General features: G+C 45.8%; 1 protein-coding gene across 1 annotated transcript in view; it reads right to left on the minus strand.

Moving 5' to 3' along the window:
• The window catches only part of RNF216 (ring finger protein 216), an 86,649-nt gene extending 61,620 nt beyond the window's left edge, over nucleotides 1-25,029 (minus strand). The window contains exons 1-5 of the mRNA XM_013957663.2: nucleotides 25,009-25,029; nucleotides 8,154-8,282; nucleotides 6,767-6,900; nucleotides 4,290-5,156; nucleotides 2,397-2,473 (exon numbers count right to left, since the gene is read on the minus strand). Coding sequence (XP_013813117.2) covers nucleotides 2,397-2,473; nucleotides 4,290-5,156; nucleotides 6,767-6,900; nucleotides 8,154-8,220 — 1,145 coding nt within the window. The 5' untranslated portion in view covers nucleotides 8,221-8,282; nucleotides 25,009-25,029. The remainder of the gene's footprint in view (nucleotides 1-2,396; nucleotides 2,474-4,289; nucleotides 5,157-6,766; nucleotides 6,901-8,153; nucleotides 8,283-25,008) is intronic.
• Nucleotides 25,030-26,979: the final 1,950 nt, after the last annotated feature.

Genomic DNA, 26,979 nt, shown 5'->3' on the forward strand with positions numbered 1-26,979 from the left:
CCTGCTAAGAGGAGTTCTCACATCTTATCTTTCACATCAGTGGAAAGTTTTAAGACAATCATTTCTGAAAACAACAAAATATCTTGGCACTGAGCATTTAATAGCATCCAGCCTTCCTCCCCCCCTCCCTTTTGTAAAGGGTAACCGTTCTAATCCAGCAAAACCAGAACTTCAAGGACCTCAAATCACTGAAGCTCAGATGTAAGGATTTCAGCTGTGGCACAGTCAGAATACATTTGAACTATTCTGCAAGTTGCCATTTCAATGCTCAGGACTTTCAGAGATGTTAACCTTCAATATGTCTGACAATTAGTTAAGTGCATCCCAGTGTGCAGTGCATGCACGCTTGCAGCGCTGTTCATTAATATCTGCACCACAGGACACAGAGCCAGTTAAAAGCCTCATCCCTGTCCAAACCCAACCACCCTTATCTATTATATTTCAAGCCTGATTCAGCTTGACATACCACGGACATCAGAGAGATCCTGCCAGCTAGGCTGAGCAGTGCTTTGACCCATTTGTTCCAATACAAAAGATGCAGTGACAACTCAAAGATAGTTTGGTTAAAGAAATAAGAATACGGGGAAGAAACCTCTATCACCCAGTAAGTGTGTAATGCACCAGTGAGCAGACACTGTAGATGGCCTACAGGGAAGCCTGTAAGTGCCTTTTCATCCCACTGGTTCTATGGTGCACAATAAAAAAAAAGGATTTCAGGATCAAGAAAGGAAGGAACACATTAAGGCTGATAGAGGCTGATACTGGGATTTAATTCTATCAGGCTTTGCCAGATTCCTGCAGGATACACTAATGAGTTTTTCCACACCATCTGTGTGAGGATCCTGCAGCTAGATGCCCAACTGTAATGGTCTGATCACCCTGAGGAACAGCCTACGGCCCTAGAAGTCTTCTACAATCCCAAAACAAGCATCCAGTCTTAGGTGCATCAAGTACACAGTGCAGGCATCCAAAAGCTTCTCATGTTAAACAGGCCACCACTGCAGGGAATGCACTTTCAGAAGTGAAGAAAGAAATTAAAATCTTAGATTTCTAACCAACAAGTCCTGCTCTGAAGACATGACTTCACAACATAAAGGCAGCAAATTGGAAATCAAGGCCCAATGGATGGGCTCATTCTTAGTTCCCTGCCAGTTAACTTATTTATGGTCCAATAAATAACTGTAAGCCTCACATACTTCAAGATTGCTTAATTAGTGCCCTAGTTAACTTCAAAGGCATCAGATTCATACAAGTTAGAGTGAATACTCTAACAACCAACACCTATTCTTCATTCTCATATCATATAACTAGTTTCAACATGTTTCAGATAGCAGCAACAGCTGCAGAGAGAGAGACGACCTAACATCAGACAAGTCAAGAGTAATTTACTTCAGATAGCTCCTTCCCCAGCACTTGCTGGTGCCAACACACACAAGCTTTCATTCCGCAAATGTGCGAGCTTTATCCAAAAGGGTAGGAAGAAGACAGAACTTAACAGTAAAAGTTAATGGCTTTTTTTTTTTTTTTGATTCTAACATGATTCACAGGCATATCAAACATGATTGCTAACACTGGGGACTTCTCAAGCTGTTAACACAATTGGGAAAGTGACAGTTCTCAAACCTTTTTCTACTGCTTGCTTCCCTTCCCAGCTCACACTTCTGCTCAACTTGATCAAAACCAGTCCATCAGCAGCTATCTAAAATCATGAATCTAGAATCTCTTGAAATACGTTTGCTCTATTCTATCTGCAAAAAGTGACTTGAGAGAAAAGTCAACAGTACCACTGCTACTTGATTAAGCAAAGGGGATGGAAAAAATCAGCATCATGCATCAAATGAGGGTGTCCAGGATGGTGTCAGCTTTGCCTGGAAAAAGCCAAATGAAATGAAGAGGCAGGAAACTATTTTCCCCAATTCAGAACTCACCAACCCTCCTTTGAACTATGTTTCATAAAACAAGTCATCTCAGTATCTTATCCTATGGAACCTAGCAACAGTTAGGGGAAATATGTGACATCCTTAAATAATCAAATGACCAGCAACAGAGCATTTGCAAATTACCTTAACAAAAGCAAAGAAGCTGAAGTGTGATGGCAGAATTACAAAGCCAAAGAACTAAGCATTGCCTTATGTCAGGGATGAGTGAGGAGTGATGCACTTCATTCGTAAGACAGAAGCAGCAATGTTTTATTGAGGTAAGATAGAGGACGAGCTTTCCTTAGGAAGAACTTCATTAGAAGGGGAAAAAATCTATGCTCTTTGGCACTAGCAAGGTAGCACTGACTCCCACCCTTCATCTGCTGCGAAGCAGCCGCATTATCAAGAGGAGCAGTGGAAGTGTGACTGTAGCCAGACTGCTGTATCACATGCTCCGACCCTCAGCTCTATACTTACACATTTAAGTCATAGCAGTTCTTGATGCTGATTAGCTCTTCAATATATTCCTTCTTCACATCAGGGAATCTTGCTTCCTACAGTAGGAAAAGCTAAAGGTTATGTAGGTATTAGAGGAGCTGTGCAGCACAACCTAGCAACAGCACCAGAGACAGAAGTTTATAATTATCTAGCATGCCCCCGAGACAGGGGCCAGAGCGGGTTCCAAGAGACCACATGTATCCAGCCACCCTGGATACTGCAATCCGCCAGCTTTCCTTTCCTCCACAGGATGACTACTAACGGCTCTTTCTCACAAGAATGTGGGTAGTAATGTGAGGGGCCATAAGCAGCTGGCTTGACAAACGATTCAGGGTGGACAGAAACAGGAGACATGCAGGCGTGATCTACAACACAAGCAGAGCTAATATTTACCTTCAGAGGACTAAGGAGTTTCAGATTGTCTGCTGAAAGACAACATTCCAAAGCAGAAAGGAAAAAAAAATACATATACCCATTCAAAGCAACCAGACACACTTGATGAGACCAGACCGGGGGGAACACACCCTTTATTGGCATTTCTGTAAAAGCTCTCCCAGCATTGGCCACATGGAAAGAGCAGCAAAGGGGTGCCCTCTGCTCCTTGGGTTTCTGTACAGGTATCGCAGCTGATTGTGCCAGGTGGTATTTTGCTTTGCAAGATTGAACTGGTCAGGGTTGTCAAGCAACTCTGATAATGCAAGCGTATCTATTTGTCCATCTTACCAGAGCCGGTCGCTGATCAACAAGGTCTTACTCAAAAAGAGCGGAACTTTGTTGGGCTACTACTTTGAGAATAAAAACAAAAGTACTTTCTCAGCCTTGATTTTCACAAATAGAATCAGATATGTGACGAGGAGGGATGACTTTAGGGGAGAATTAAGATACAGATCTTCACACTCGCTCAGGTAAAATTATTCCTTAAGGCATCAAGGAAAGACCTTTCCTCTCTAACAATCAACAGGAAGACGGGGCACTGGAGGAGAGGGGAGAACAGTAGACAAGTGAGGCATCACCACAATACCTTACATATACCACATTACCCGTGTTTGCGAACGTACCAAAGGTAAGGAGTGCCTTCCTTTGTCATTCAGTAGCTGTGGCTAGTGCCCCTCTGTACCTAGTGGGTGTAAGGGAGCACATGTGCGTGGGGAATTTAAACATAATCTTCACTCTGCCTATCTAGTGTCCCCTCGGAGCTACTGCTTTGAAATCCGCACTGCAAGGGAAACTATTAGCCCTGAACTACAGTGGCCTTTAGGTGGCCATGGTCCAGACTGCTCTGGCTGGGAGAAGCAGCTGAAAGTAGTCATGGCTCCCAGCAATGTGTCCCTAAAACTTTCTCCATCCCGCCCCTCTATCCCTCCACCTGTGTTTAGTGTCTCAGTTTTACTTGTTTAGTCCTAAATACATCTCTAAACCAGCTGTACAAACTTGTTAGAGATGAGCCAGACAAAAAAAAAACAAACCAGTATAGTTGGGAGGGAAGTAGCCTTTAAGAGAACAGAGCTGCAAACAAACCATTAAGAGCAGACTCATGTTATTTTGCCTCACCGGGCCCTTGAAAGCCTGCAATCAGTTCTGCTAAATTCCCTAGACTCACAGTCAGCCCTAAACCAAATGTTGCCCTCAAGGTTCACATCCTCTCCTCACTTCTGCCATAGGACAGGTTAGTCCTTCAAACCAAGCTTCTCCAAGACAGTTCACTGCTTGCTCCTCACCTTGCGCCTATCTGATACTTGGCTGAGCACAGACGATTTGCGACTGAAGTCAATAGGAGCTGTGCTTTGAGCACATGAAATGCTACATACCTTGAAAAACCTGTCTGAAAACAATGTGCACATTGAAGGTAAACAAGCATGAGGGAATACTTACCGTCTCTCTGATGAGCAGTGCAGTGAGGTCTTGGTCCTGCCCAGCAGCTCCTTGTTCTGGCACATTACTAGAGCCAAGTTCATGCGAGTCCTGTCCAGGGAACGCCGGACCTGGCTGTTCATTGTCCATTGCTGCCTGCTGACCTCTCGTTTCTTCTGGTGGATGAGCTGGCTGGGGTGAAGCAGGACCTGGAATCCCATCTTGCTGTGGTTCAGGTCTGGGGAAGGCTGGCCCAGGAGTCTCCTCTCCATAAGCCCTCAGAGATCCTGGGTCTGCTTCAGGCTGGCCTTGCTGAGGAGCACAGCCATTTACTACAGCACGTGGCTCGTTTTCCGATGGCTGGACATATGGGTGATCCAACTGGCTATTCCCTTGAATCACCTGCCCACCTGCAGGGGTTGCAGCAGCTGTTCCTCCAAGGTTTTGTAAGAGCTCTGGTTCCAAGTCCTTTCCTGGCCAGCCCTGGGCTTCCACCTTTTCCTCTGTTTGTGATGGAAAGTCTGCTTTCTCCAGATTAATGACTTCCCTGTTAACAAGCTGTGGACTTGTCTTTATTGCTGGAAACAAACTTGGTCCAGGCTCCTGGTTGCTCCTAATTTCAAATCTGGGGCCATTAGGCTCAGAGGGACCAGGCTGCTGCAAGGCAAGGTTCATATTCTCATCCCTGCTTGGTCCAGCACTGCTCTCCACCATACGATTATACCGGTCTCTCTGGCACAACAAAGTTGAAATCTCATCTTGCAGATATATGCTCCTCAAGGGCCCTATGGCACCTTTAGATCCTCCTTCTCCTACAGTGTTCACACTCTGCCACTGAGCAGCAGGTCTGATGACATTAGGACGCAGAAGCTGCTGATGCTTTGGGGTCTGAAAAGAAGACAGACAAGATTAAGTAAAGGGAGCTCTTTTCTGCATGTCAGAGTCCTTGCTCCAGATGATCTTTTGCATCTGATTAAATTTCTGATAGGAGGCAGATAAAAAAATCCATTTAGCACCGTTTAGCACCAGGCATAAAACTGCAATCTACACATCTATGTCATTGAATCCTGATCAGTTTTACTCCATCCTTAGCCCATCCCCAAGTGCTAACAGCAGAGAACATTTGGCAAACAGAAGATGCACAGGACTTTCAGACTGGAATACTCTCCTGAGCTTACCCCAACCTCCACTCCACTCCCAGTAAAACTCTCTCAGAAGTAGGAACTAGCTGAGAGCATATTTGCATCTCAGCTCATCAATTCATTTAAACAGGTAGCAGGAACCAAAGCTCAAAATGGTAACCTCTGTCCTTCTTGCTGCTTCTGGCAGGCTAAGACTTCCGTATACAAACAGGTTTTGAAGAGTCTCTGCTACTTTTTTTTTTTTTTTTAAAAACAAAAAAGAAACAAAGGCCAGCTTAGCAACCCATTTTCTCAATGCCTCTTGTTACTTTAATAGAAAATTCAAATATATTCTTAACATAGCTTAAACATGAAAATAGATAGTAGAAATCATCAGGGTAAGCTTAAGCACCTCGCCCTCCTGTGTGACTGTGTGCTGGTAAGAAAAGAAAAAAAAGAAACAAAAAGATAGGTTTCTCATGTAGGCTGGCTTTGTAAAGCTATAACAATTCAAGTGTCTGCAACATCCCAAAAATCCAAACAGAATAGTGGAACAAAGCATATGGGGTTAAACAAGGCTGGTTTGAAGACACACGTTTTACAGAACATCAAAAATGTATTTTGTTTAAAATCTTTCAGCTTCTTGCAGTCACTTCAACTTTATAGGTCTTCTACCATGTCAGTTACTGAACAGTTTGGAAAGTGCCAGTGCTACCTCTGTGAAGTTCTAAATCTGGGGGAAATGTGAAATTTAAAGAATCAGATTTTCTACTATGAGAGGTCAGACATGCTTAGGATATGGCTACGAGCCACTATGCAGTAAACCAGAATATGAATTAGCAGTGTAACAGCTGCTCTATTACCAATGCCCACATGAAAGTGGCATGCAGGAGAAGACAATTGCTTTTCAGCCTACTCCACCATACACCCAAAGAATGAGTGGTTAGACACCCACACAAGACTGCTCGGGATCAGCATCAAGGACAAAAGCTTATTGGAAATAGTAGACAAGAGATGTTTGCTACTACCAGCCAAGCAAGAGTCTCACTGACTAGAGCAGCAGCCCAAGCAGACTACAGGTCCTCTTACAAAGTATTCCACCTTTCTAGGGTAAGATAATTTTATGGAAGCTACAGCCTTCATCAGGAATAAATTTAAATACAATGCAGTTTACCAATCTAGGTTTCTCCCCTGACATGCCCAAAATATGACTGCACACTTAAATCCAGCAAAATGCCATCATTTCAACATTCATTTCAGGCATCCTAAGTAAACTACTATAACTGGACAGGACTTTGAGGAACACAGGTATCTGCACAAAAACTGGCTATAAAGGCAACAGATAAAACAGCAAAATGTATAAGAATGAAGGATTACCTCTGCCAAGATGACTACATCATCGTCATCTTCCTCACGCCGCTGCTGGGCTGGCATTTCCAGCAACGAAGGTAATTCTTCATCTGAGGAATCCGATATTGTGATAAGACCTTCATCTCTGTGTTTTATCCAGTCTGTAGTAAGGCAGGTAAAGTTAGCCGTTTGCTAAAGGTACATAGCTGAAATTACAAGGCAAAAAGCACTGAAGCATCTGAAAAAGCTATCTTTACATTTGCATTTCAGCAACAGGGAAGTGCCCAAAGGTCACTGGTTCCTCTGCAACTTGCGTTACAGCCACTCCCATGTCCCTCAGCCCACTGAGAGAAAGACCTGCACAAACTATAGCTCAAGAAACTACAACAGCATATGCATGAAACATTCACTAATTAATACTGCACAGAGATTCTGCTATCCTAGACTTTAGCAGGAGTCAGGCTACTACAAAAACTATTCCAAGTAAGCCCAGGTACAGAGCATCTACTCGTTTTTGCAGAGAAGTCATGAACCCTCAGTATCTTGAGGTCTATACATTTTATCAGCATACAGGGTGGTATAGAGGAGAGGTAAGGTCCCCAGTGCAATCTGGCCTCTTCTGAAAGGGTGTGATCTTGCAGAAATACCTTATGCAAGACAGGGATAGAGCCCCTGGCTGTGGGTGCAGCAGATATCCTGTTATTAAATGACAACCTTGTCTCTCATGGCTTGTCAAGAAAGAAATATGGATGCTAATGATCAGAGCTTCTGGAACTCAGAAGAGACGTTCCAACCAAAAACACAGGGCTTCTGTGAATAGACAGTGTACACCCATGCTTTGTCTCTGATTTGAAACAGTGTTTTGGTTTGTACTTTAATAACTCTACGGTAAACCAACACACAACTATATCACTCAAGAGGTTTAAGTATTCACGGCTTTGGAGTATTCGTTTACCATCCTTCACCTATGCAGAGAAAGTGTCATTCTGAATTCCACTCATGGAGGAATGAGTGCCAATGCATACAGTCCTATTAGGATATGAATGCAAGGCCTGCCTCGTTCCTCGGAGGCCCTTAAAAGGTTGAAACATAATGAGCCCCTCCGGTCAGCTGGAATATCCCTACATGGCTTCGGTATTTCCAAGCAGTTACCTGTCTGCCTTAAGGCAACAAAAAAAAAAAAACAAGAGGGCAGAACAAAATATTTCAAGTGTCAGTATAAAATGACAGACTTCACAACTACCCACAGAAAATAAGGCATAACAGAGCATTATATGACACAGCAAAACAGACTTAGCACTTAGTTAGCGCTTTCCTGTTAACATCACTTGCCAGTTTAATATCTTTTAATCCTACTGCTTGTTAACACAGTTTTATGAGACAGTTTTGGAAGTATGAACCGATCAGTACTCACCTTTCCCTCCGTGGCTACCGAAACTGTTTAAGTGAATTACCTCTTCATTCCCACCTCTCTCTGCCATTTTAAAGAGTTGCACCCAGAAGCGTCAATGCCCAGGCATGGCAGTCAGGCTAGCAAGAGGAACTAGAAGACAAAATAAAAGAGAGCAGATTTAGCGACATCCTATTCAAGCCTTTCCAAGACTCGGACACTAGAGCATCATTGGGTTTCTCCTGGTTTTCCCAGCACAGCCTCTCCAAGACAATATTTTTCCTAAAGAAGCTCTCAGAGCCTAGAAAGACATATTTCAGTTTTCTGTTCTGACAGTTAGGACAGCATGACTGAAGAGTGCAAACAGGCCTAAAAAGCTTTTATGGATAAAACATGAAGATGCTTATAGCTATGCAGTCACAGGAAAGGAGGAGATGCACTTTGTCCAGGCAGGATTCAAACCCTCTACCTTCTCTAGATCAGAACTCTCTTCTTGATTCCAATAACGCAAAAGCCTGATGCATCAACTTGCATAGAGGTGTTTCTGCCACCATCTACTGGTGAGAGAAGCACAAGCCAGGTGCCTGAGCTGCCACAGGACGACACTGTACAAGTCTGCATCTCAGACTCAGCATCATTAACAACCATCTCCTGTTGCGTGTAACATTAGGAGGCAAGCCATGCCACACATCGGTACGCAAGAAACGCTAATACTAGCATCAAGGTGAACAGTCAGCAGCGAGACCTGCAAGCCTCACTACTGAGAAGTTGAGCTGTAAAAACAAGTTACTCAATGGAGAGACTATTTGATCAAACCCTGAATTCCCTTGTGTGCCTGCCAAGCTGAGACAGCTTCAGAGGGGTCAGAGATGCTTTGCAGCTCACTTCCAGCAATGTTCATGCTATTGAAGCTTCAGAAAGAAGCTGTGCCCCCCAACAGGGCAGTGCATAAGTGCGTGTTACTATTACTGCTTTGTTAACAGACTTGCAGGGCACATTTACAGAACACTTCCTTGCCATCATCTGCTGTTTTAAAGACGAGTCTTCCGATTTATGAGACATTTCCTCTTCAGTGAGGGTTTGGTATAAATTCCAAGATATACCACCTGCTCCCAAACTGAAAAGATAACACAACAGGGATCAAGTCCCTTCGCAGGACAGAGCATTTGGGACTAAAGTTTTCTGCTAACACCTGTTCTTGGACAGGCACAATGTGCTGGCTGGAGGCTCCAGAACAGGATTAGGAGATCAGAGGAATCATTTCAACCCGCACAATAGGTTTCCATTTTATGCTCTGTCAGCCTCTAGCTCTCAGTGCCCACCATCACAGAACAGTCGAAGACATACGTGAACTCTGAGCACAGTTTGATCACTGGAACAAGAAAGGATGCCTTTTTATATAGAGAAGTATTTGTCTCATTACTAGAGCACAGATATCTGCATTATGAAATATTTACTGACGCATAAGTCAGAAGAAAGTGGCAAGTCTGCCATAAAATCCTGTTAGCTAGTCCAGAAGAGCAGCACAAATTCTTCCTCAATAATTCTACCTGACCTCCTCTGCAGGGAGCAGGATTTGCAGCTAGCAGAGCAAGATGGAAAAAAAGAAAGGAAAAAAAAAACCAATTTAAAAGCATAGTAGATGAATACACATAACACCAGGAACTAGTCATCACTATCATCTTCAAAATATTTTAATACAAGATAATATATAAGTGTGTAATCTAAAAATATACAAAAGCATTTGTTTAGAAAAAGCCAAAACCAAAACCATACTTCACATAAAGCACACTCTGCACGGCAACACTGGCGACCCAGCCAGCTTCTAGGTAGGAAAACAGACCCCAGGCCCGGTCCCAGAGCCTCTCGCTGCAGGCACCAGGAGCAACGAGCAAGGAAGCAGCGTTTTCTCATCTGCAGGGCAGGACACTGGCTGAACGCGTATAAAGGGTGCCAGTAGCATGGTTCAACGCCTGAACTGGTCTTCCCTTTACACCGCAGAACCTCCGTCCTAGTGGTTTTCAAGGCTTGACTAGAAAAAGCTGCAGCTCATCTGGTCCCAGCACTGGCAGTAGTCCTGCTTTAAGAGGGAGGTCGGACTAGAGACCTTGAGAGGTCTCTTGAACCACCATTTCTACAAATATGCCACTACCCCTACATTCAAGCCCTGAAACTTCAGGAGAACACCCAGTTTCCAGTAAGCAGCCCCTAGAATATCAGGGGACTATTGTCGCTTTTTAGTATCAATATGCTACTCAGTGGCCACACTTCAAGAAGATTTTTAGATCACTTCCACTAGGTTCTTCAGCTTCTGAACTTCCTTACAATCAAGGAAAAAATAAGCCTTACTCTGGATAGCACTTTATTTGCCAGAATGGTAGGAAAGCACTGTTCTCTCATTGCAGACAGGCACCGGAGTGGCAGCTCAGCAGCTGGATAGTCACAAGCATACTTAGTGAAAACACTGCCCTTTTTATAGGTCACATCCATATTATTATAGATCCATTTTCCCTGGTACTTGTGCATAGCTATCACCTAGTCCTGTAGAGCATTTTTTCATCTATAGTCCTCCAAGCACTTCAGAAAACAGTATCAATATTGTTCTTGCCATTTAGAAGATGGAGAAATGGAAGCGCAGAAAGGAACAGTGTGACCAAGGTCACTGAGCTGGCTAGAAGCGAAGCCAGGAATAGCACCCAGGCCTCTCAAGATCCAGTCAAGGGTATCCATGCCAACCGTTTCTGCTTGAAGGCAAGTTGGTCCCACAAAGCATTCCTTGCAACAATCAGCGGGCTCTGCATAGCTAGCAACTGCCTCGTCTCAGCTGCTTTCATGCAAGCTCACAGTTGATGAAGGAATGGTTTGGCAGGCAAATGCCAATGCTCAAGCTGTCAAATGGTGAAGGATCACTCTCGAGACTGGTTGGGGAGGAACAAGCACGTATGCAAAAGCCACGAATTAGCCCTTGTGCCAAACAGCATAGACAGCAGAAGCTAGACAGGTGCCTGCTTAAATTTACTCTGAGCAAAGCAAAGCGGTATGGACTTTGCCCCCTACAGCGGCATGCAAAGCGTAAGCAGAGCTCAGTAGGGTCAGGGCAAGGAAGGGGTTCAACACTAAAAAATGCTTAGCATAGTCAAAAATCTTTTCCCAAATTGATATCAAATAGCTCACTTGGTGCTTTGCCCAATGCCAACTAAACCACTGCTGTTCAAATCCAAAAGCAATTGATAGGCCATAAGACTACTATAAAGACAGCATTCTCCATCAGCAAGTCTGGTTCCTCTAGAAAGGAACTCGAACACTTCAACCATCAAAAAAAGGTACAGGAAATAATCTGAAGTGAAATTTAAGAAAGTAGACAGTCTACCCACTTGTAGAAGGAAAAGATGTGTGTACATCACCAAAAGACTCACAGTGGTTTAAAGGCAGAAATGTAATAAATAGCACTAACTGTAATACACAGGCAAGGCAACATAAAAAATAAAAGCTAAACCTGGAAGGAACTGGCAATGTCCCACTTCTCTTTCAAAACACACTATAAAAAATAAATAAAAAAAAAATGAAGAAGCCTATAAAGCACTACTTTGAGAGGGCAAAAGCCAAGCTTCCACAGAGAGCTAGGAATTCATTTTGTCAATACTCAATAGGAAATTCAAATTTAAACAAAGATCTATAAGCATGGGCCAGTTCCACCTAATGGCATGAATTAAGAAGTTTATTCATGTTTATAACCCTGGGCCGCAAAGAATGTGTGGTAACAAGATCAAAGCTGCCCTAGGGTCTTGCCCTACATAAACAGCATAATAAAAAGCAAGCAAAGCAGACAGAAAGAAGTTACCCCACACCTTTTACACTACCTCAGTGATGCTAGAGCCTATTTATAGTTGAAAAATAAGGCTACCTGTAACTAAGCTCCAACACTACTATCACCTTCTTTGCAATATAGTCAAGTACAAGATACAAACAAGAGGTTTTTTCCCCCTTTTAAGAAAAGCAGATCTGACAGCCTGCAGACACATGCTTGGCAAGTGGTTCTTTTCTTAAGAACTCCCACCAACACTACAGCACACCGAATGGGATTTGGGACTTGAAACTCTATAGGGTAACAGGATAATACAAAATTCTTAGCGTGACTTTGAAGCTAGCTGCTGACAGCGCAATAAAGAACACTGCCGAAGATGGGATTCTACTAAATTCTCCCTCCATTTTCCAGATTACTTCATATATTCATGATTTGCACATTCAAGTCGTTTCACTGAGCAGGCAATAAAGTATTTTATGTGGCAGGTCTTTCTTACAGCAACTTGAGGAGAAGAACCCATTAACAGAATAGTTACTGGGGGCGGGGGGGGTGGGGGAAAAATCATAGACCATCAGGGTGTACTTGCATGTAACTGTTCTCTGAACTTACTAGATCTCAGACTGACAGTGCAAGTTGCAGGTACTTTCCAAACAAGGTTCTCACACACATAAAAAAAAGTATATCCTACAAAGTCACTGGCCCCAATAACTACCACGAGTTGAAGAATCTACCGCTAATAGTTCAAGCAGGTATCTCAGTGGCACAGATTGCTTAAAACCAAAAATTTCTGAAGCACGTTCAAAAATCCCTAAACATCACATTACATATTTTTAGTCTAACCTAAAAATAGCAAGTATCTGTGCTGTGCATATATTTAAACTCCTGGTATATGCAGGAGTTTCTTCATTGCAGTAATTGGAGCAGAACTCAAATGCCCTCCCTCTACCTTACATTTGTGTCAGAATGAATATCTTTGGATGGTATTAGAAAATAAAGGGACAGGCTAGGAGAGACTTCCCTCCTAGGGAATTTAATGTATTTTTCCCTACTTATAACATTTGAAATCTTGAACTCCTGAGTATCCAAGATGGGACTAGACACCAAAGGGCTCTTTTCTGGCTCCAGCTCAAGGCAGCAGGACTAAACAGAAAGCACTGCAAGGAAGGTAGGAGACTAAAATCCCAACGAAACCAGGGTGGGGGGGGAACAGCAACTTAAGCGATGTCAGTGACATCAAATCATGCTATGTTTTACTCTCTTCCCCCAATACAGCAACACCACCACCACTGCTCACCTACATTGACGGAAGAGCTTCAGTCCTCACTTTCTGCCTGCAGGCAGTTAACTTGTCTTCTGGTAGCCTGAGAGCAAGGTAAATTTTTGGCTAGTTTCAAGATGCTAAAATAAAGAGAAGCTACTCAAATAATGCATGGTTTGTGACAACTAGCAATAAGAAAAGCAAAAACTCAGCTCTTAAAAAGAAAGAAGAAACCAACAGAAATAAACCAGCGTAACTGTCAAGCATTTCAGAGACATTTCGTCAGAGGGTTCACAATTTGCTAAGGGCTGCTCCACATAACAGCCACTGGCAGAAGCAGGGAGAGTTTAACAGCAGTCGATCACGTTAAGCAGCAGCATCCCAACCGAAAATCAGAAATCCCCTGATCATAACCCTGACAAGAAACGCTGTTGCACAACCGAGTCCTGTTTGCTGTGCACAAGGCAGTTACCACCACTGCATCACACCTTTCAAAAGAATAAAGCCAGAGGTTAAGATGCGTACTTGCAACAGTTTCCACTGAACAGGTTTGTACAGAGGCCTACTTACAGCTTAAGCAAAAGGAGGAAGCCACGCCAAAACGAAAACATTGGCCTCAGTCCAAAAGCCTTGCCCCTCTCCTCCCAGGGATACGAGTGTGTGGGCAGAGACTTGCAGGCAAGACCACCTGGCTTCCAGCAGCAGCCTGGATTACTGCTAAGAGAACGGTACAATCAGCTCCCTAAGTCTCACAAAAGCTCTTCTTAGGAGCACAGAAAGGGTGTAGACTTAAGATCACCGTATCCATGTAGCTCAGTCACCAATTTTCAGGCCTGTCTCATTTTCTGAGGAGGAACAACATTACACAACATACCAGAAGATCATTTAATAACGGAATTGGCTTATAAGTTTTAAGCCACTTCCTAAGAATTTCACAGTGCATTAGCAATCAGCTTAGATTAACAAAGGATTTTAAAGACAGACGCGTGTGCCCTCAAAGAAGGGAGGGCAGGATTCCTGAGATCTGACGAACAGTAAGGAATAAATGCAGAGATGAATAATTTTGTCCCCAGCAAGAGAGCAGTAAAACAGTTCTATATCATAAAGCATGCTAGAGAATTGATTTCAGTACACCAGAAGAGAGATTACATATCCTAAAACACTAACCCACCCCTACTAACACGTGTAGTGTTAAGTAAATCGAAATCGAAGGTTTACCTCCCTGCACATGAGCGAGCACCAAAGCATGCATTTCTCAGAAAACTGTTAGAACAGCACTGGCTACTTCTGCAGCTGCCTCAGCACCATAACTGGCTTCAGAAGTATTGCTCCAGGCTGGACAACTAAGATGGGCAGGATGGGCAGGGATTTTCAAGTTTCTCTGGCAGTAATCACAACTTTAGTTATCAAGTCTTCTATTTCTCATCCTCTCTTACCCATGGATCAAAGCCGCACTGTGAAATATGCGTCTAAGTAAGCAATGCCCCTTCCTCCAAGGCACGCTGTTGATGGAAGGAAGGTGTTTCGGTAACTGCAGAGTGCTTGGTTATCACTTCATTGCCAAAAAGCCAACTATAAGCTCACTAGCATGGGGCTGTGCTGATCCCACTTCACTAAAAGCCTGCTTGTGGCTAGAACAAGGATCTCCGCACTACAGAGATCTTCTGAACAAGGCTACATTTTTAGTCACTCCTCAGTAAATAGTGCTACCAAGAACACACTGTAAGACATTTTGATGGATTAACATGAGATATAAACATAACAGGATAGGAGATATATATGTCATTGCTTGTCCAATGAAAGTTGGTTAGGCAGGAGCAGTTGAGAGCTGATTTTTAGGGATGAAATGGAACTCAAATCACTAACTATACTCTTCTATTTTGCAGATCAGCTTAGCACTTCCAGGAAACATCTTGACTATCTGTTTTCAGAACACTTCTAGTCAACTTGAAGCTCTTCATTCCATTATGGTGAGAGTATCACTTAATCATAATTCTTGGAAGAGTTCTACCTCCATTTGTTATATCTATTAATATTTTAAGCACAAGAAGAAATAAATCTGTCCAGTTTTATCTCAGCTAGCCCCTTGGAGTGGTACTAGTTTTCCTAGTGTTAGCTAATTTCTGCTATTTGTGAGCTTTCCTCTAAAAGGTAGGATTGTTTAAGAGCAGGTACATTTGTTTTCCAAGCTGTGACTGTAGAAGTGGGCAGATCCAACTTCTAGAACTACTAATTCAGCTTGAAACTGAAAGTTTCTGATGCTTTCAAGCAACTTCCTAGTTGCTAGTGACTGTCAACAAGTTCAACTGCTAGATGTTTCAGTCTTTCCATGACCCCCCTCAGTTCTTTTGCTAAGTAACACAGGTCACTACTGTCCCATCCCTCTGACCAGCATGAGATTGCTAGGTTTTTTTATATGCAAAAAGCATGCTCAGGTCAAAAGGTATGGGAGCTTCAGGTCAGTCATTTGCCACCACCCATATCAAATTCAGTCCTGAGAAAGAAAGAGTTAAATTTAAGTCTGGCTGGAAAGAGTGTTAATGCTATTGCCTTGAGCTACTTATTTTCAGAGCAAAGTAAAAATTCAAGGCTTTGAGAGGGGAGAAGGAATAGGAGGAGGAGCCCCTGTAAAGGGTGCTATTCTATCTGCCTCAGATTTCTGGCTTGTCCAAGACCATACAGTAGTATCCCCAAAATCCAAAGCCTCCCTCTCATCTCCCCTCAATCATTAGAAAAACAGGTGCCAGCTTGGCATTTCTTGTTAGAGGAATGGTTCAGATACTGGAATCTCAGCACTTGACTATGGCAGTGCATACACACACAAAACCAAACTCTTCAGGCCCCAGAAACAGCTCATGGCTATCTCCCAAGACATCATTTTAATCATTTTTTCCTGTTCTGATTTTGTGGTATAAGGGTGGAGATGAACGGAAGAGCATGTGAAATCATGTGATTTGCTGCTTTGCCACTTCCAGAGCAAGTTTTACTTCTAGTTTTCTAGCCCTGAACTCACTCCAACAGAAGGCAGCAAGAGACTTCTTCCCTTTGAGGAACACCATTAAGCCCATTGGTGTCTGAAAAAGCAAGACTCTATGGACCACCAGGCACTACACCTACCTGGCAGCGCCTTACCTACTGTTAATTCCAGCAGGCTTCTCTTCCCTATCAACCCAGAGGCCCCTCAAAAAAGAACAAAAGAGGTGACCTACTTGCTCCAGAAGAGACTTGAGAGTGCTCCTCTTTATTACTTATATTTCATAGCACTCTCCAGGAGCAAGGGACACAGTATTTCCTCTCCAAACTTAGTTGTTTTCCTTTTTTTAATCCTTTTCTCTTTAGGGAATCCTGAGTGTCACCTTTAAAAAGGTTTAAGAGAACAAAGAAAAAACTACTTCAAAGGTTGCATTTTGTTATTTAACGAGTTCGATGCATGTCTTCAGGAGCCTTTAGGTTATCATCTTAGCACAGTTTTTCACTGGAGAAGGATCAAAGAAAGGAATTTAAGGTTACTGATTAGAGTAACCCTAACATGCTACAGCACTGACACTTAAATAGATGAGCAACTAGCAGCTTGGTTTGCTGTCAGCTCTGTTTGCAGAGGGCACCAAGAACAAGAGGAGAGACAGGCTGCACAACTGGCCAACTGCTATTAAAAACAGCAGCAAGTGACTAACTAGACCAAAGTCAAGAGGGCTAGAAAGCACAAAGAGGCAGTTTTAGCTGCAGCAACAGCCAGAGGACTTTAAATCAGAGAGCTTGATGGCTTATTATAGTATCCTAGATGACAAGCTGCTACCCAGCAGACCAACTCTGGAAACAAAGATCCAAGCTGCACTTGGGAAGTTATGATCCAGAAAAGCCATAGGCACCAGGAACAAACCTGGAAGAGGGGCTAGTTTCTCTTGTGATTAAAAAAAAAAAAGTTTTGCTTTCAAAGATGTCTGAAGTCTGCAAAGAATAACTCACCTCATTTCAAAAAGCTGCTGACAGTAAGAAGTAGGAGGACTTGACCTTGAGGGGGCAAAAAGGGGGGGGGGGGAAATCACTTACTGCAGTAGCCCACCTTAGGAAAAAGGAAGGAAGGTTTCTGTGTCAATCTGCACAGTACTTTCACAAGCAAAAATTTAAAAGTTTGCTACCAACCATTCTTCGGCAGTGTGCAGATGTCAAACAACCCAGAATTAGGGGCTTCCAGATAAGACTGACTTCACAGGTTACATATCCTACTTGTTACAGCTGTACCTTTTTGAGCCATGTTTGAGCCAATCATCTGTGCTTGTCATAATTTCAAAGAGCACCGGTGGTAGCCCGAAGCTGTGGCTTCATGTTAAAAGGTTCACTGCAATACCTGCTTAAGATAGTCCGTGTTCCCACACCATGGCTTGTCAACTCCTCTCGCACTGAGCTCTGCCAGGAATTGGTCCAGCTTTAAAAAGAAAAGCCCTGGAAATCTTCTTGTAGGATTTGAATCAGATATCTTCTCTTTTCCCACATCAACTGTGGCATAACTGGGAGAATAGAAATAAGATACTAAAATAAACTGCAAGCAGGAGGAAGATCTTACAGCTTACACTGTATAACCACAGCCTAGGCATAATTAGCACTCAAACTACCCAAGCTTCTAGTCTGAGATCAGGCACAAGCTTGGGAAGATGCTTTTACGGATTCAGCTGAGGGGCCCAGATAGGTACAAGAGCCAGGTCAGAGCCACGCTAAGGCAACAGACCAAGTTCACTCTGCAATGAAGTAAGTCGAACTGCCTTAAATACTGAAGTGAAATACAGACAGAAACCTCAGAAGGCACGTGTAGTACCTGAGTAGTAAGTCCCTGCTCAACACTACATTGATGCTTGCTAGAAAGCGTATAAAGGTGCCTATTGTAGCTAGCCACTGCTGCACAGGAAGGACTACCTCCACTGGATCTGAGGAACGGTAACTATGTCCTTACCACTTGAGCACCACAGACGACCAGTTGTTACAAGATTTTTCAAGCCAGCCAGAGACTGTTTTTATAAAAACAGGCTTCATTGTGCGTGCAGGCATGCTTTGGCCTTGTGGCCAACTGAACTTCCATCCAGCAGCCAGGCTCTCAGAAGCAGAACAGAGGGCGGCCTTTCAGGCTCGCGACAGTCCTCCAGGCTGAATTCATCCATGCCATGTGGCAGTGGCCATTGCAGGGTTTAAGTAGAATTTGTTAAAATACCAGAAAAGCAAAGGATTTGTATTTGAAATAATTATACCACCACATCAAAACTGAAACCAGCAAAATTAGATCACGGCCAGATTTAGAGGTGCTCTATGTTCAGCATTAACAGAGAGATTCAGAAAAGAATAAAGTTCACAAGGACAGAATGAATTATTACTTGGCCAGTCAAAGCAGGGAAGGAAGCACTGCACATTAATACTCCAGGTCCACACACCTGCATATTTAGGAGACTGCACTGAACCTAACAATTCCACTTCAAGGGAAACATTTGCACATGCAAGACTACGAGGACCACTACAGACCACAGCTAAGAGGGTACACAGGCTGCAATCAGACCATTTGCTTAAGGACACAATCATTTTTTCAGGCTGCACATTTGTGGGCCTATCCTTTAGGCATATCTTAGTCAAATGTCTAGCATTGTTTAAGCCTTCACATAGCAGAATGTAAATTCTTCTGCTGGGTGTTGCAACAGTACAACATCAAACAGATTATTTAACCATCTGGGACAGAGGGTCAGTAAAAGCAACCACAAACTGCTAAACAAACAAAAAAAGCATTAAGCTGACGAGCACTTTTCAGATGCAGTATTCAAGTTTGAGGTGCGTTCTAGCCATTGCAAGCCAGTCTGTGCGAGTTATTGCTGATCCAAGGGCACCTCCCCGTTTATACGCAATGAAGCCTGCTCCACTACAATAGGATTCCAGTTTAACAGCACAGGGGACAAACTATTTTTGCTAGCCAAGTAAATGCCAATGGATCTTGCCAGGCTGGTTCATCTGTAGCTGGAAATCCTACTGGCAGGGGAGGTAAAATGCCCTATGCTGCTGGTTTCCTACAAAGGAAAAATTTTCTTTTCCTGCCTTCCCAGTACATTGCTGCTGTCATCCTCCTCATATCTCATTAGAGTACACTGGAGCAAGAGCAGGGAAAGAAGGAAAGTCTTCTAGGCAGCATCACCACTCCGCTGCAGGCAGCTGTCAACATCACTGCCTACTTCACTTAGCAGTCCCGCTGTAACACGTTTGGCCGACAACCACATTTTGTACCTGCCACTATGTGGGTGAGCAATCCTTTCGCTAACAGTCCTCAAGTACCTTCAAGCACAAGTGATCTGCAAGAAGCATCAGGGAGCAGCTTCCCTTCCTCCTCTATCAAATATAAAAATGCATCAGTTCCTTGAGGCAGTATTTGCAAGCAGAAGTGTAAATCGGTTCCTAACTCTGATTTTGCAAAGACTGCAAAAAGCATAACACTGCATCTTGGCTTCTCCAATTGAGAAACAGCAGTAAGTGCCCACAGCTTGGTGAGAAGGTGTCAGTATTGACAAAGCATTACAGGATCCTTGCATGGGAAGGCTTTAGACACAAAATACATTACTTGAGACCATTTTCCATCCTCTTGTTCCCCAAACAAAGATTTCTAGCTAGTATGGATTCTAATCACCTTATATTACACAATAATATCACGCGATGCCTCTACAGATCTTGTCCAAATGTTTATCTAAATAATACAAACCGTAGCTTGGCCTCCTCACAGAGGTAAGCAGACTGTATGAGCATGTGCAATATAGCGCTCATCCTCCCTCAGAAGCCAACCAAAAACCCTTCAGGTCACCCAGATATCTACATACACTCCCAGATTTACTTCAGATCACCATTTTTGTTCCTCATGACAAGTGACAACAACAGGCTTTAAGAGTTACCTTGTAGAACCGCCAAGCTTCATCGACAGCAACGAAGGAGTCTGGCTCCCCTGAAGCTGGGGAGGAAATCATGTTTAATTTAGATTTCCCCTGACCGAGCAACATGATTCGAGGACTCCAAGCGAGCGACCAGGCTGAGCTGTTGCAGTATCAGCTCTGCCCCCCTCCATTAACCACCCTTCCTATACTCACAGCCACCTCCAAGCTCTGCTCTTGCCAGAGGACTGACCCAGTATGCCAGCTGTCAGGCTAAGCTACCTCGGTCAGAAACAGTAAGAGACAGCACTGTGACTCACTGTAGCAGTTTCCCTCCTACCCCCGTTAAAATCTTTCCCCCAAGCCCAATACTTTCTCCGCTTGTTCAGACATTGACAATTCCCTGTACAGATGCAAGGAATGGACTGCAACAGCACAGCTAATTAAAAGAAAGGTGCCATTCAACAGGGATATGATTTTGTAGTCCTTAAGAATTAAGCTTTCTTGAGGATCATTATGAATTTAAAACCACTGCAAGCTCTTAAGCACTGACCCAGAAGAAAAACATCACTCTTGAGATATTCCAAAATAAACTTGAAATTCTATAAAAGCAACGTGAAGGCAGCAACAGCTGAGAACAAGATTATCTCAGCTCAATAAAACATTCCCCATTATCTCACATCTCAGTACTCTGGCAGGCATAGCTTATTCAAGCCTCCCAGAACACCGCTAAGTGTCCTTTTCTCTTTTTCCTCCTCGCCCTGCCTTCTCCTCTCCAATTTCCCAGAGCTAAGGACTCCATCACAGTAACCTGCTTAAAACAAAAAACACTGTACTTTTCAAAGCATGCTGATCAGCAAATTACTAGCTCCATTTCAAACACAGGAACTACCACGTCAGTACAGATAAACTTATATGCTGAGCTACTACTAGAAGATAACTAGTGTTCAAGATAAGTGGCACGTTTCATGCCTTTCACAGAGCAGTATTAAAGAAAAAAAAAGGCAAAAAAAAAAAGCACCTACCCCACCAGGGATAGATCCATCATTAAGGGTAATTGAAGTTACATGTAGCAGCTTGAAAAGCCCACCCATCTATCAAGGCATATAAGACACAAGGCTATTATTTTAGCAAGTCTACAGACTTCTGAGACTATTGAAGCCTCTCCTTTAAGTAGTTAAGAACAGAGGCCCAAGTTTGAATTCGATAGTTTAAACAGAGACTTAAAATATCTCCAGAACAAATCCATGTGCAAAAAACCAAGCTTCTGACTCGAAGAATTAGCAGCGCAGCTCTGAGTGTCCTGAAAAGAATGCAGCCTGCGGCAAGCGCTGACACCCATTGCGGGCCGAGTTGCTTGCACTATTACACAGCAAACCACTCACAATGACTTAAGTAAAAAATAAATCAGACAGCCATTCCAAACTAATGAATGAGAGCTTCTTCCAGCAGGCACTAAAAACACCCAACGGGCTTCACTTCTCACTCCCTTGGGTTTGTGCTACTCACGCTTGCTAATCAGCTCCTGGCCCCCAAGATATACTTCCTGTCTCTCTTGGGCTGCGCCTAACTCGCCGGAGTCGCACGCTCCACCTATTTTTGCCACGGGACTTTTTAGCAATTTGTGTCCAATTTCAAAGCACAGGCCACGCTGCTAACAACCACAGCAGTCAGAGGCAGTGCTAGTTACATGTCGATGGCAGCAACGCCCACCGCATTCCCAGGCGGACAAAGCATTGCTCTACCAAAGAGTTCAGAGTTCTGAACCTAAGACAGGCTGTCAGCACCCCTCCGTAAACCAGGATACACCTTATCATCAGTAAAGCCTGCCCCAACCGCTGTTCCAGGAACAGCTATTTGCACTCTGACTTCTGCTGTTGCCCAAGAAAGACGCCTGCAGCCAGGCCAACAGGAAAACCTTCTAGGAAGGAAAGAAAAGAGAGAGGAAGGCCTGTTACCAAAACACAGCACGACAGCAGGGGCTGAACGTCACTACAGATCTGCAGGAAGTGGGTCTGAACTTTTCCCAAGTTTCGGTATTCCTGTCACAAACTCCTGTCAAGAGGATTGTTTATTAACATCTAGTCTCACTACACAGACACCCTGCACGTGAGATCTATTAAGATGCTGACAATATCAGAAGGCCCAATGTAAAGCAGTGGAATTTTGCACAGCGTTGGTGCTAGAGATGAAAAGCTCAGATTAAAGCTGCAAATCATGCAGTTCTGTAATTAAAGCTGTCCCTCCAATTCTACTAGTCCTAAAGAAATAAGGTCCCACTGTATGGTTAGTGCTACACACCCCTATGGCAGGGTACCTGTACCGCAACGTAGCAGAAGGCTTCAGATTTGTGTCTGCAGAGCAATGGGACTCAGACACGTCCCCCCTCACCTTCCAAACAGGCCGCTGGGAGAAAAGCTCTTACTCCATTCTCTCTCAGGCAGCACAAGGCAGGAGGAGGCCACTTTCTGAACAGGCATGTGGAGTCTAGGCTATTCACCTGGCTGGGGACACCTGCTTTCCCTTCCAGGGCAACTGCTGGAAGGCTTCTCCAGTGGCTCCAAGGATGTATCTATCTGGATGGCAGAAATCACATGACAGAACAAAATACCACAAGAAAGAATAGAGAAAAGCAAGGAAACAATTGCCTACTCACAGGTTTTAGCATTAAGACTACCTGTTTCTTTAGCTACCAAGGCAGTTAGTCATTGCTTTTTGGCTTGCTGGCTGAAATAAAGTAAGAAAAATCCACTGTCTTGTATGAGAGTCAGTAGGTTTAAAGAGAGATGCAAGAAGAGCCCCTGTGAAAAGGGCATACAAAATTGAATTACACTCCCACAGCACTCAGCATTATGCCTCAATAACAAAAATAAAGGTGTACAGCAGCAATAGCAGTTAAAAAAAAAAAAAGAGAGAAAAACAAAAGAATCAGATCACAAATCAGCAACTGAACCACAGTATTTCATTTAAGGAATTGAACTTTGCTTGGCAAGCATTAAGAAAGCTGAAGAGAAGTTTGGACTATTAACTTTTTTTGTATGATAGCTCTTTTTTGCTTACATATTTTTTAATAAGTTTAATTAAGATATTAGAAGACATTTAAAGACAATGCTTTACGTCTTCATGCAAGATGAAAAGAAAAGTCATTCAAGTCAGATTTTTAAGTACAAATGGCAGTTACCTGACCAGCTACCACACAGGGGTTCTAATAAAGAGTTTAGAGTTGCAAAACCAGCAGATCTGTGAGACGACGATTATTCTTTTAAGCTGATCTAAATTTTATCAGTTCCAAACCAACAAGAAGGACTGCTACCTTGATTAGCTCATACCACCTTCTTCATATGCATGCTGAAAGTTAGCTAAAACTCTTAAATCTCAGAGTACTTCAGGGCTGCATGTTTCATGAAAACATGCAAACCTTCCTCCAGTCATTTGCTGGAACAAGTGTAATTCCAAAAGCAGAAACATAGATCAGAGATTTTTATTATATAAACACTGTGTATATTAGCACTTCTAGTGTTTGCTCTCTCTCACCACGCTGAGCTAGCATTCAAATCAATAGAGAAACAGAGGAAGAGAGTGAAGGAGGAGTATCTCTTACACAGACAGATCCCTCAACTCTGAGGACAGCTGTGTTTTGGGTTTCTTTTTTGCAGTAGCTGCCACAGCAGATGCCTGAAATGTCGAGATGTCCAAATGGCACCAAGTGTTTCCGTAACAAGACACGAGGTCAGAAGAGAAGAACGAGCTTATATTCATATTTTCTGATCAGCTCTAGAGCATACTCATTTTTCCCTTTTCAAATACGCAGGGCAGCGTACTTGAAGCGAGCTGGTCAGAAGAGCACACAAACGCAGCACAGGAAATTTTTACCTTGCTCCTTTTCCCAGTGGGGGCCAAGCTGCCAGCACCAGCGTGCTAGACAGCCGCCAGACAGCCAACCGGACACATCCAGAGCGTGCCCGTGTGCGGGGACCGGAGCCCGCACCCCCAGGCGCCGGTGCCCGGCCCGGCGGGAAGCCGAGGAGCCTCGGGGAGCAGCGAGGGGCTGCAGACCCACCCCGGCCCCCCGCCCGCTCACCCCGGCGCGGGTCGCGGCCCCCTCGCCCCCTCCAGCGCCCCGGGGCCGCCTGCCCAGCGGGACCGGGGGCCTCAGCGGGGCGGCGGAGAAGCCGGGGGAGGCGGGTGCGACAAAAGGACCCCGGACCCCACCGGGGAGGGGGGGGGGGCAGCAAAAGGGACCCCGAACCCCGCCGGGGAGAGAGGGGAGAGTCGGGGGAGGGGGGCTCAGAAGGGTCCTCGGTATCCTACCGGGGTGAGGGGGGGACACCGGGGGGGGGGGGGCGACACACACACAAAAGGGACCCCGGTACCTCACCGGGGGGGGGGGGGCCAGTAGGGACGCGGGTACCTCACCGGGGGAGGGGGGGAACCCGTCAGAGGACCCCGGGGCGGGGGGAAGGGACCCGGGGACGGGCCCCGCGCCCGGAGCCGGCCCGGAGCGGGGAGCGGCGGCGCGGCAGCCCCCGCCCCAAGGTCGGGGGGGAGGCAGGAGAGCCCAGGCGACCGGGAACAAGCCCCTCCCCCCCGCCCCGCCGCCGCCGCCGCGCTTCCTCCTCCCTCCCCCGGCAGGCCGGAGTGGAGCGGGCCGGGGCGAGCGGAGGGGCGGAGCCGCCCCGCGCCGGGGCGGCGGCCCCGGGCCCCGCGGCCGGTACTCACCGGGCCGGGCCGGGCCGAGCCGAGTCGAGCCGTGCCGCCCCGTCCGACCCCCCGCTTCATTTAGCCGCCGCTGCCCGGCTCCTTCCGGCCTGCGCGCGCCACGTGACCGCGCCGCCCCGCACCATAGAGAGGAGGCCGGGAGAGCGGAGGGGGAGGAGAACGGGGAGAGAAAGACAGGCGGCTGGAGCGGTCCTGTCGCGGCAAACCTACCATAGAGGCGGAGAGGCGGTCCTCCAGGCGGCCTTGCTCCGCCCCCTTCCTTCCTTTAAATGTTTTCGAGGGAAGGGGCGGGGCCTCCAGGGAAGGGGCGGGGCGAGGAGGCGGCACGTGCTTTGCGAGGGGAGGGGGCAGCCGTGTGCTTTGCCGAGGGGGGCAGGTGCCCCATAGGGGGAAGGTCCCCTATGGGGGTATTCTGCCAAGGGGGGGGCAGGTCCCCTGTGGGGGGGCAGGTCCCATATGGGGGTATCCTGCCAAGAGGGGGCAGGTGCCTTATGGGGGTGCAGGTCCCATATGGGGGTATCCTGCTAAAGGGAGGCAGGTCCCCTATGGGGTGCAGGTCCCATATGGGGGTATCCTGCCAAGGGGGGGCACGTTCCCTATGGGGGTGCAGGTCCCCTATGGGGGTATGCTGCCAAGAGGGAGACAGGTCCCATATGGGGGTATTCTGCCAAGGGGGGGGGCAGGTCCCCTATGGGGGTGCAGGTCCCATATGGGGGTATCCTGCCAAGAGGGGGGCAGGTCCCATATGGGGGTATTCTGCCGGGGGGGGGCAGGTCCCCTATGGGGGTGCAGGTCCCATATGGGGGTATCCTGCCAAGAGGGGCAGGTCCCCTATGGGAGTGCAGGTGCCCTATGGAGGTACCCTGCTAAAGGGAGGCAGGTCCCCTATGGGGGTGCTCTGCCAAGGAGGGGGCGGGTCCCCTATAGGAATGCAGGCCCCCTATGGGAGTGCAGGTGCCCCATGGGGGTGCCCAGTTGGGGGTGGGGGCAGGACCCCTACGGAGCACCCTGCAGAGGCAGGCGCAGGCCTCGCTGGGGAGGGAGCCCGGCTGGGAGGAACCGCGGCCGCTGCAGGCGCCTGCTACGGCAATAAATCCCGTGCACGAGACCGGGGAGCAGCACGCCATCCCCCTTCCCAGGACGCGCCGCCTTGCTGGAGCTCCTTTCCCACGTCTTTAAAGAGGCGTCATTAAACCGAGCCATTTGCAAGCGCTCGGAGAGCTTGGGATCAAAAAGCCGCTTAGGAGCCGGGGTTTACGAGCGCATGCAAATCGCCCAAATGGCATTTCCACCCGATGTGAAATAGCAGCGCCGGCAGTTCGGTGACCCCCGTGTCTGCCGGCGCCAACCGGGGCTGCATCAGCTTGCGGATGCTCCGGCTATTTGTGTCGCTCTCGCCACCAAAGTAGCTGAACGGCTCTCGTGTTCAGATAAATATAAACTAGCTGATTCAGTTTAGGAGACAAAAAGAACAATTTTCCCCGTGGCCCGTAGCAAAAATAAACTTAGGCCAACAACCCTGCTATATACAAGCAATTAATTCTATTTGCATATAAACAAAACAAAATGTTGTGCGTTAGGCAATCGCTGCGAAACTCCCGTCAATAAAAAGCTGCCACCAACCGGGCTCTAATAAAAGTAACATAATAAAATTGCCTCGTGGTAATTTTTCTTACGGCATTTCATGGAATTTTTGAGGGCTGGAAAAATAAGTTGCATACCCCAGCTATTTCAAGGAGCCTCTGTGTTGCTAGTGCACAGGGAAGGGCTCGGGCCTTCTGGATTTCCTTTAAGGCAGCCGCGGTTTCGATTAAACAATAAGGATTTGAAATGAGACGCAGACCCCCGCTGCAACGCTTTGCGCTCCTATCGTCCTTGTCCAAACGGCTGTATCAAGGCACAAGATTGTGGAAAACAGGTTTCCTGGAATAAAAGCGTGAAAGCATCGACTACCGTGGGGCGTCCTTATCTGCTTCATCTCCGTTCCGGCACGAATCGGTATTTACTGATTTTGCAACGCACCCCACTTCCGAGCCAGAAAAGGTTCCGTCAGCGCTGCCAACCGCAGGCAATTTATTTTCTCCAAAGCCAACTTGCGGAAAGCGAGTATGCCAAGGCACGAAGCCAAGCGGTGGCACACACAATTTCCGAGCAGAGCCCCCGCGCGAAGCCCGAGCCGGC

The sequence above is a fragment of the Apteryx mantelli genome, chromosome 16, assembly GCF_036417845.1.
Source record: "Apteryx mantelli isolate bAptMan1 chromosome 16, bAptMan1.hap1, whole genome shotgun sequence".
Lineage (NCBI taxonomy): Eukaryota > Metazoa > Chordata > Aves > Apterygiformes > Apterygidae > Apteryx > Apteryx mantelli.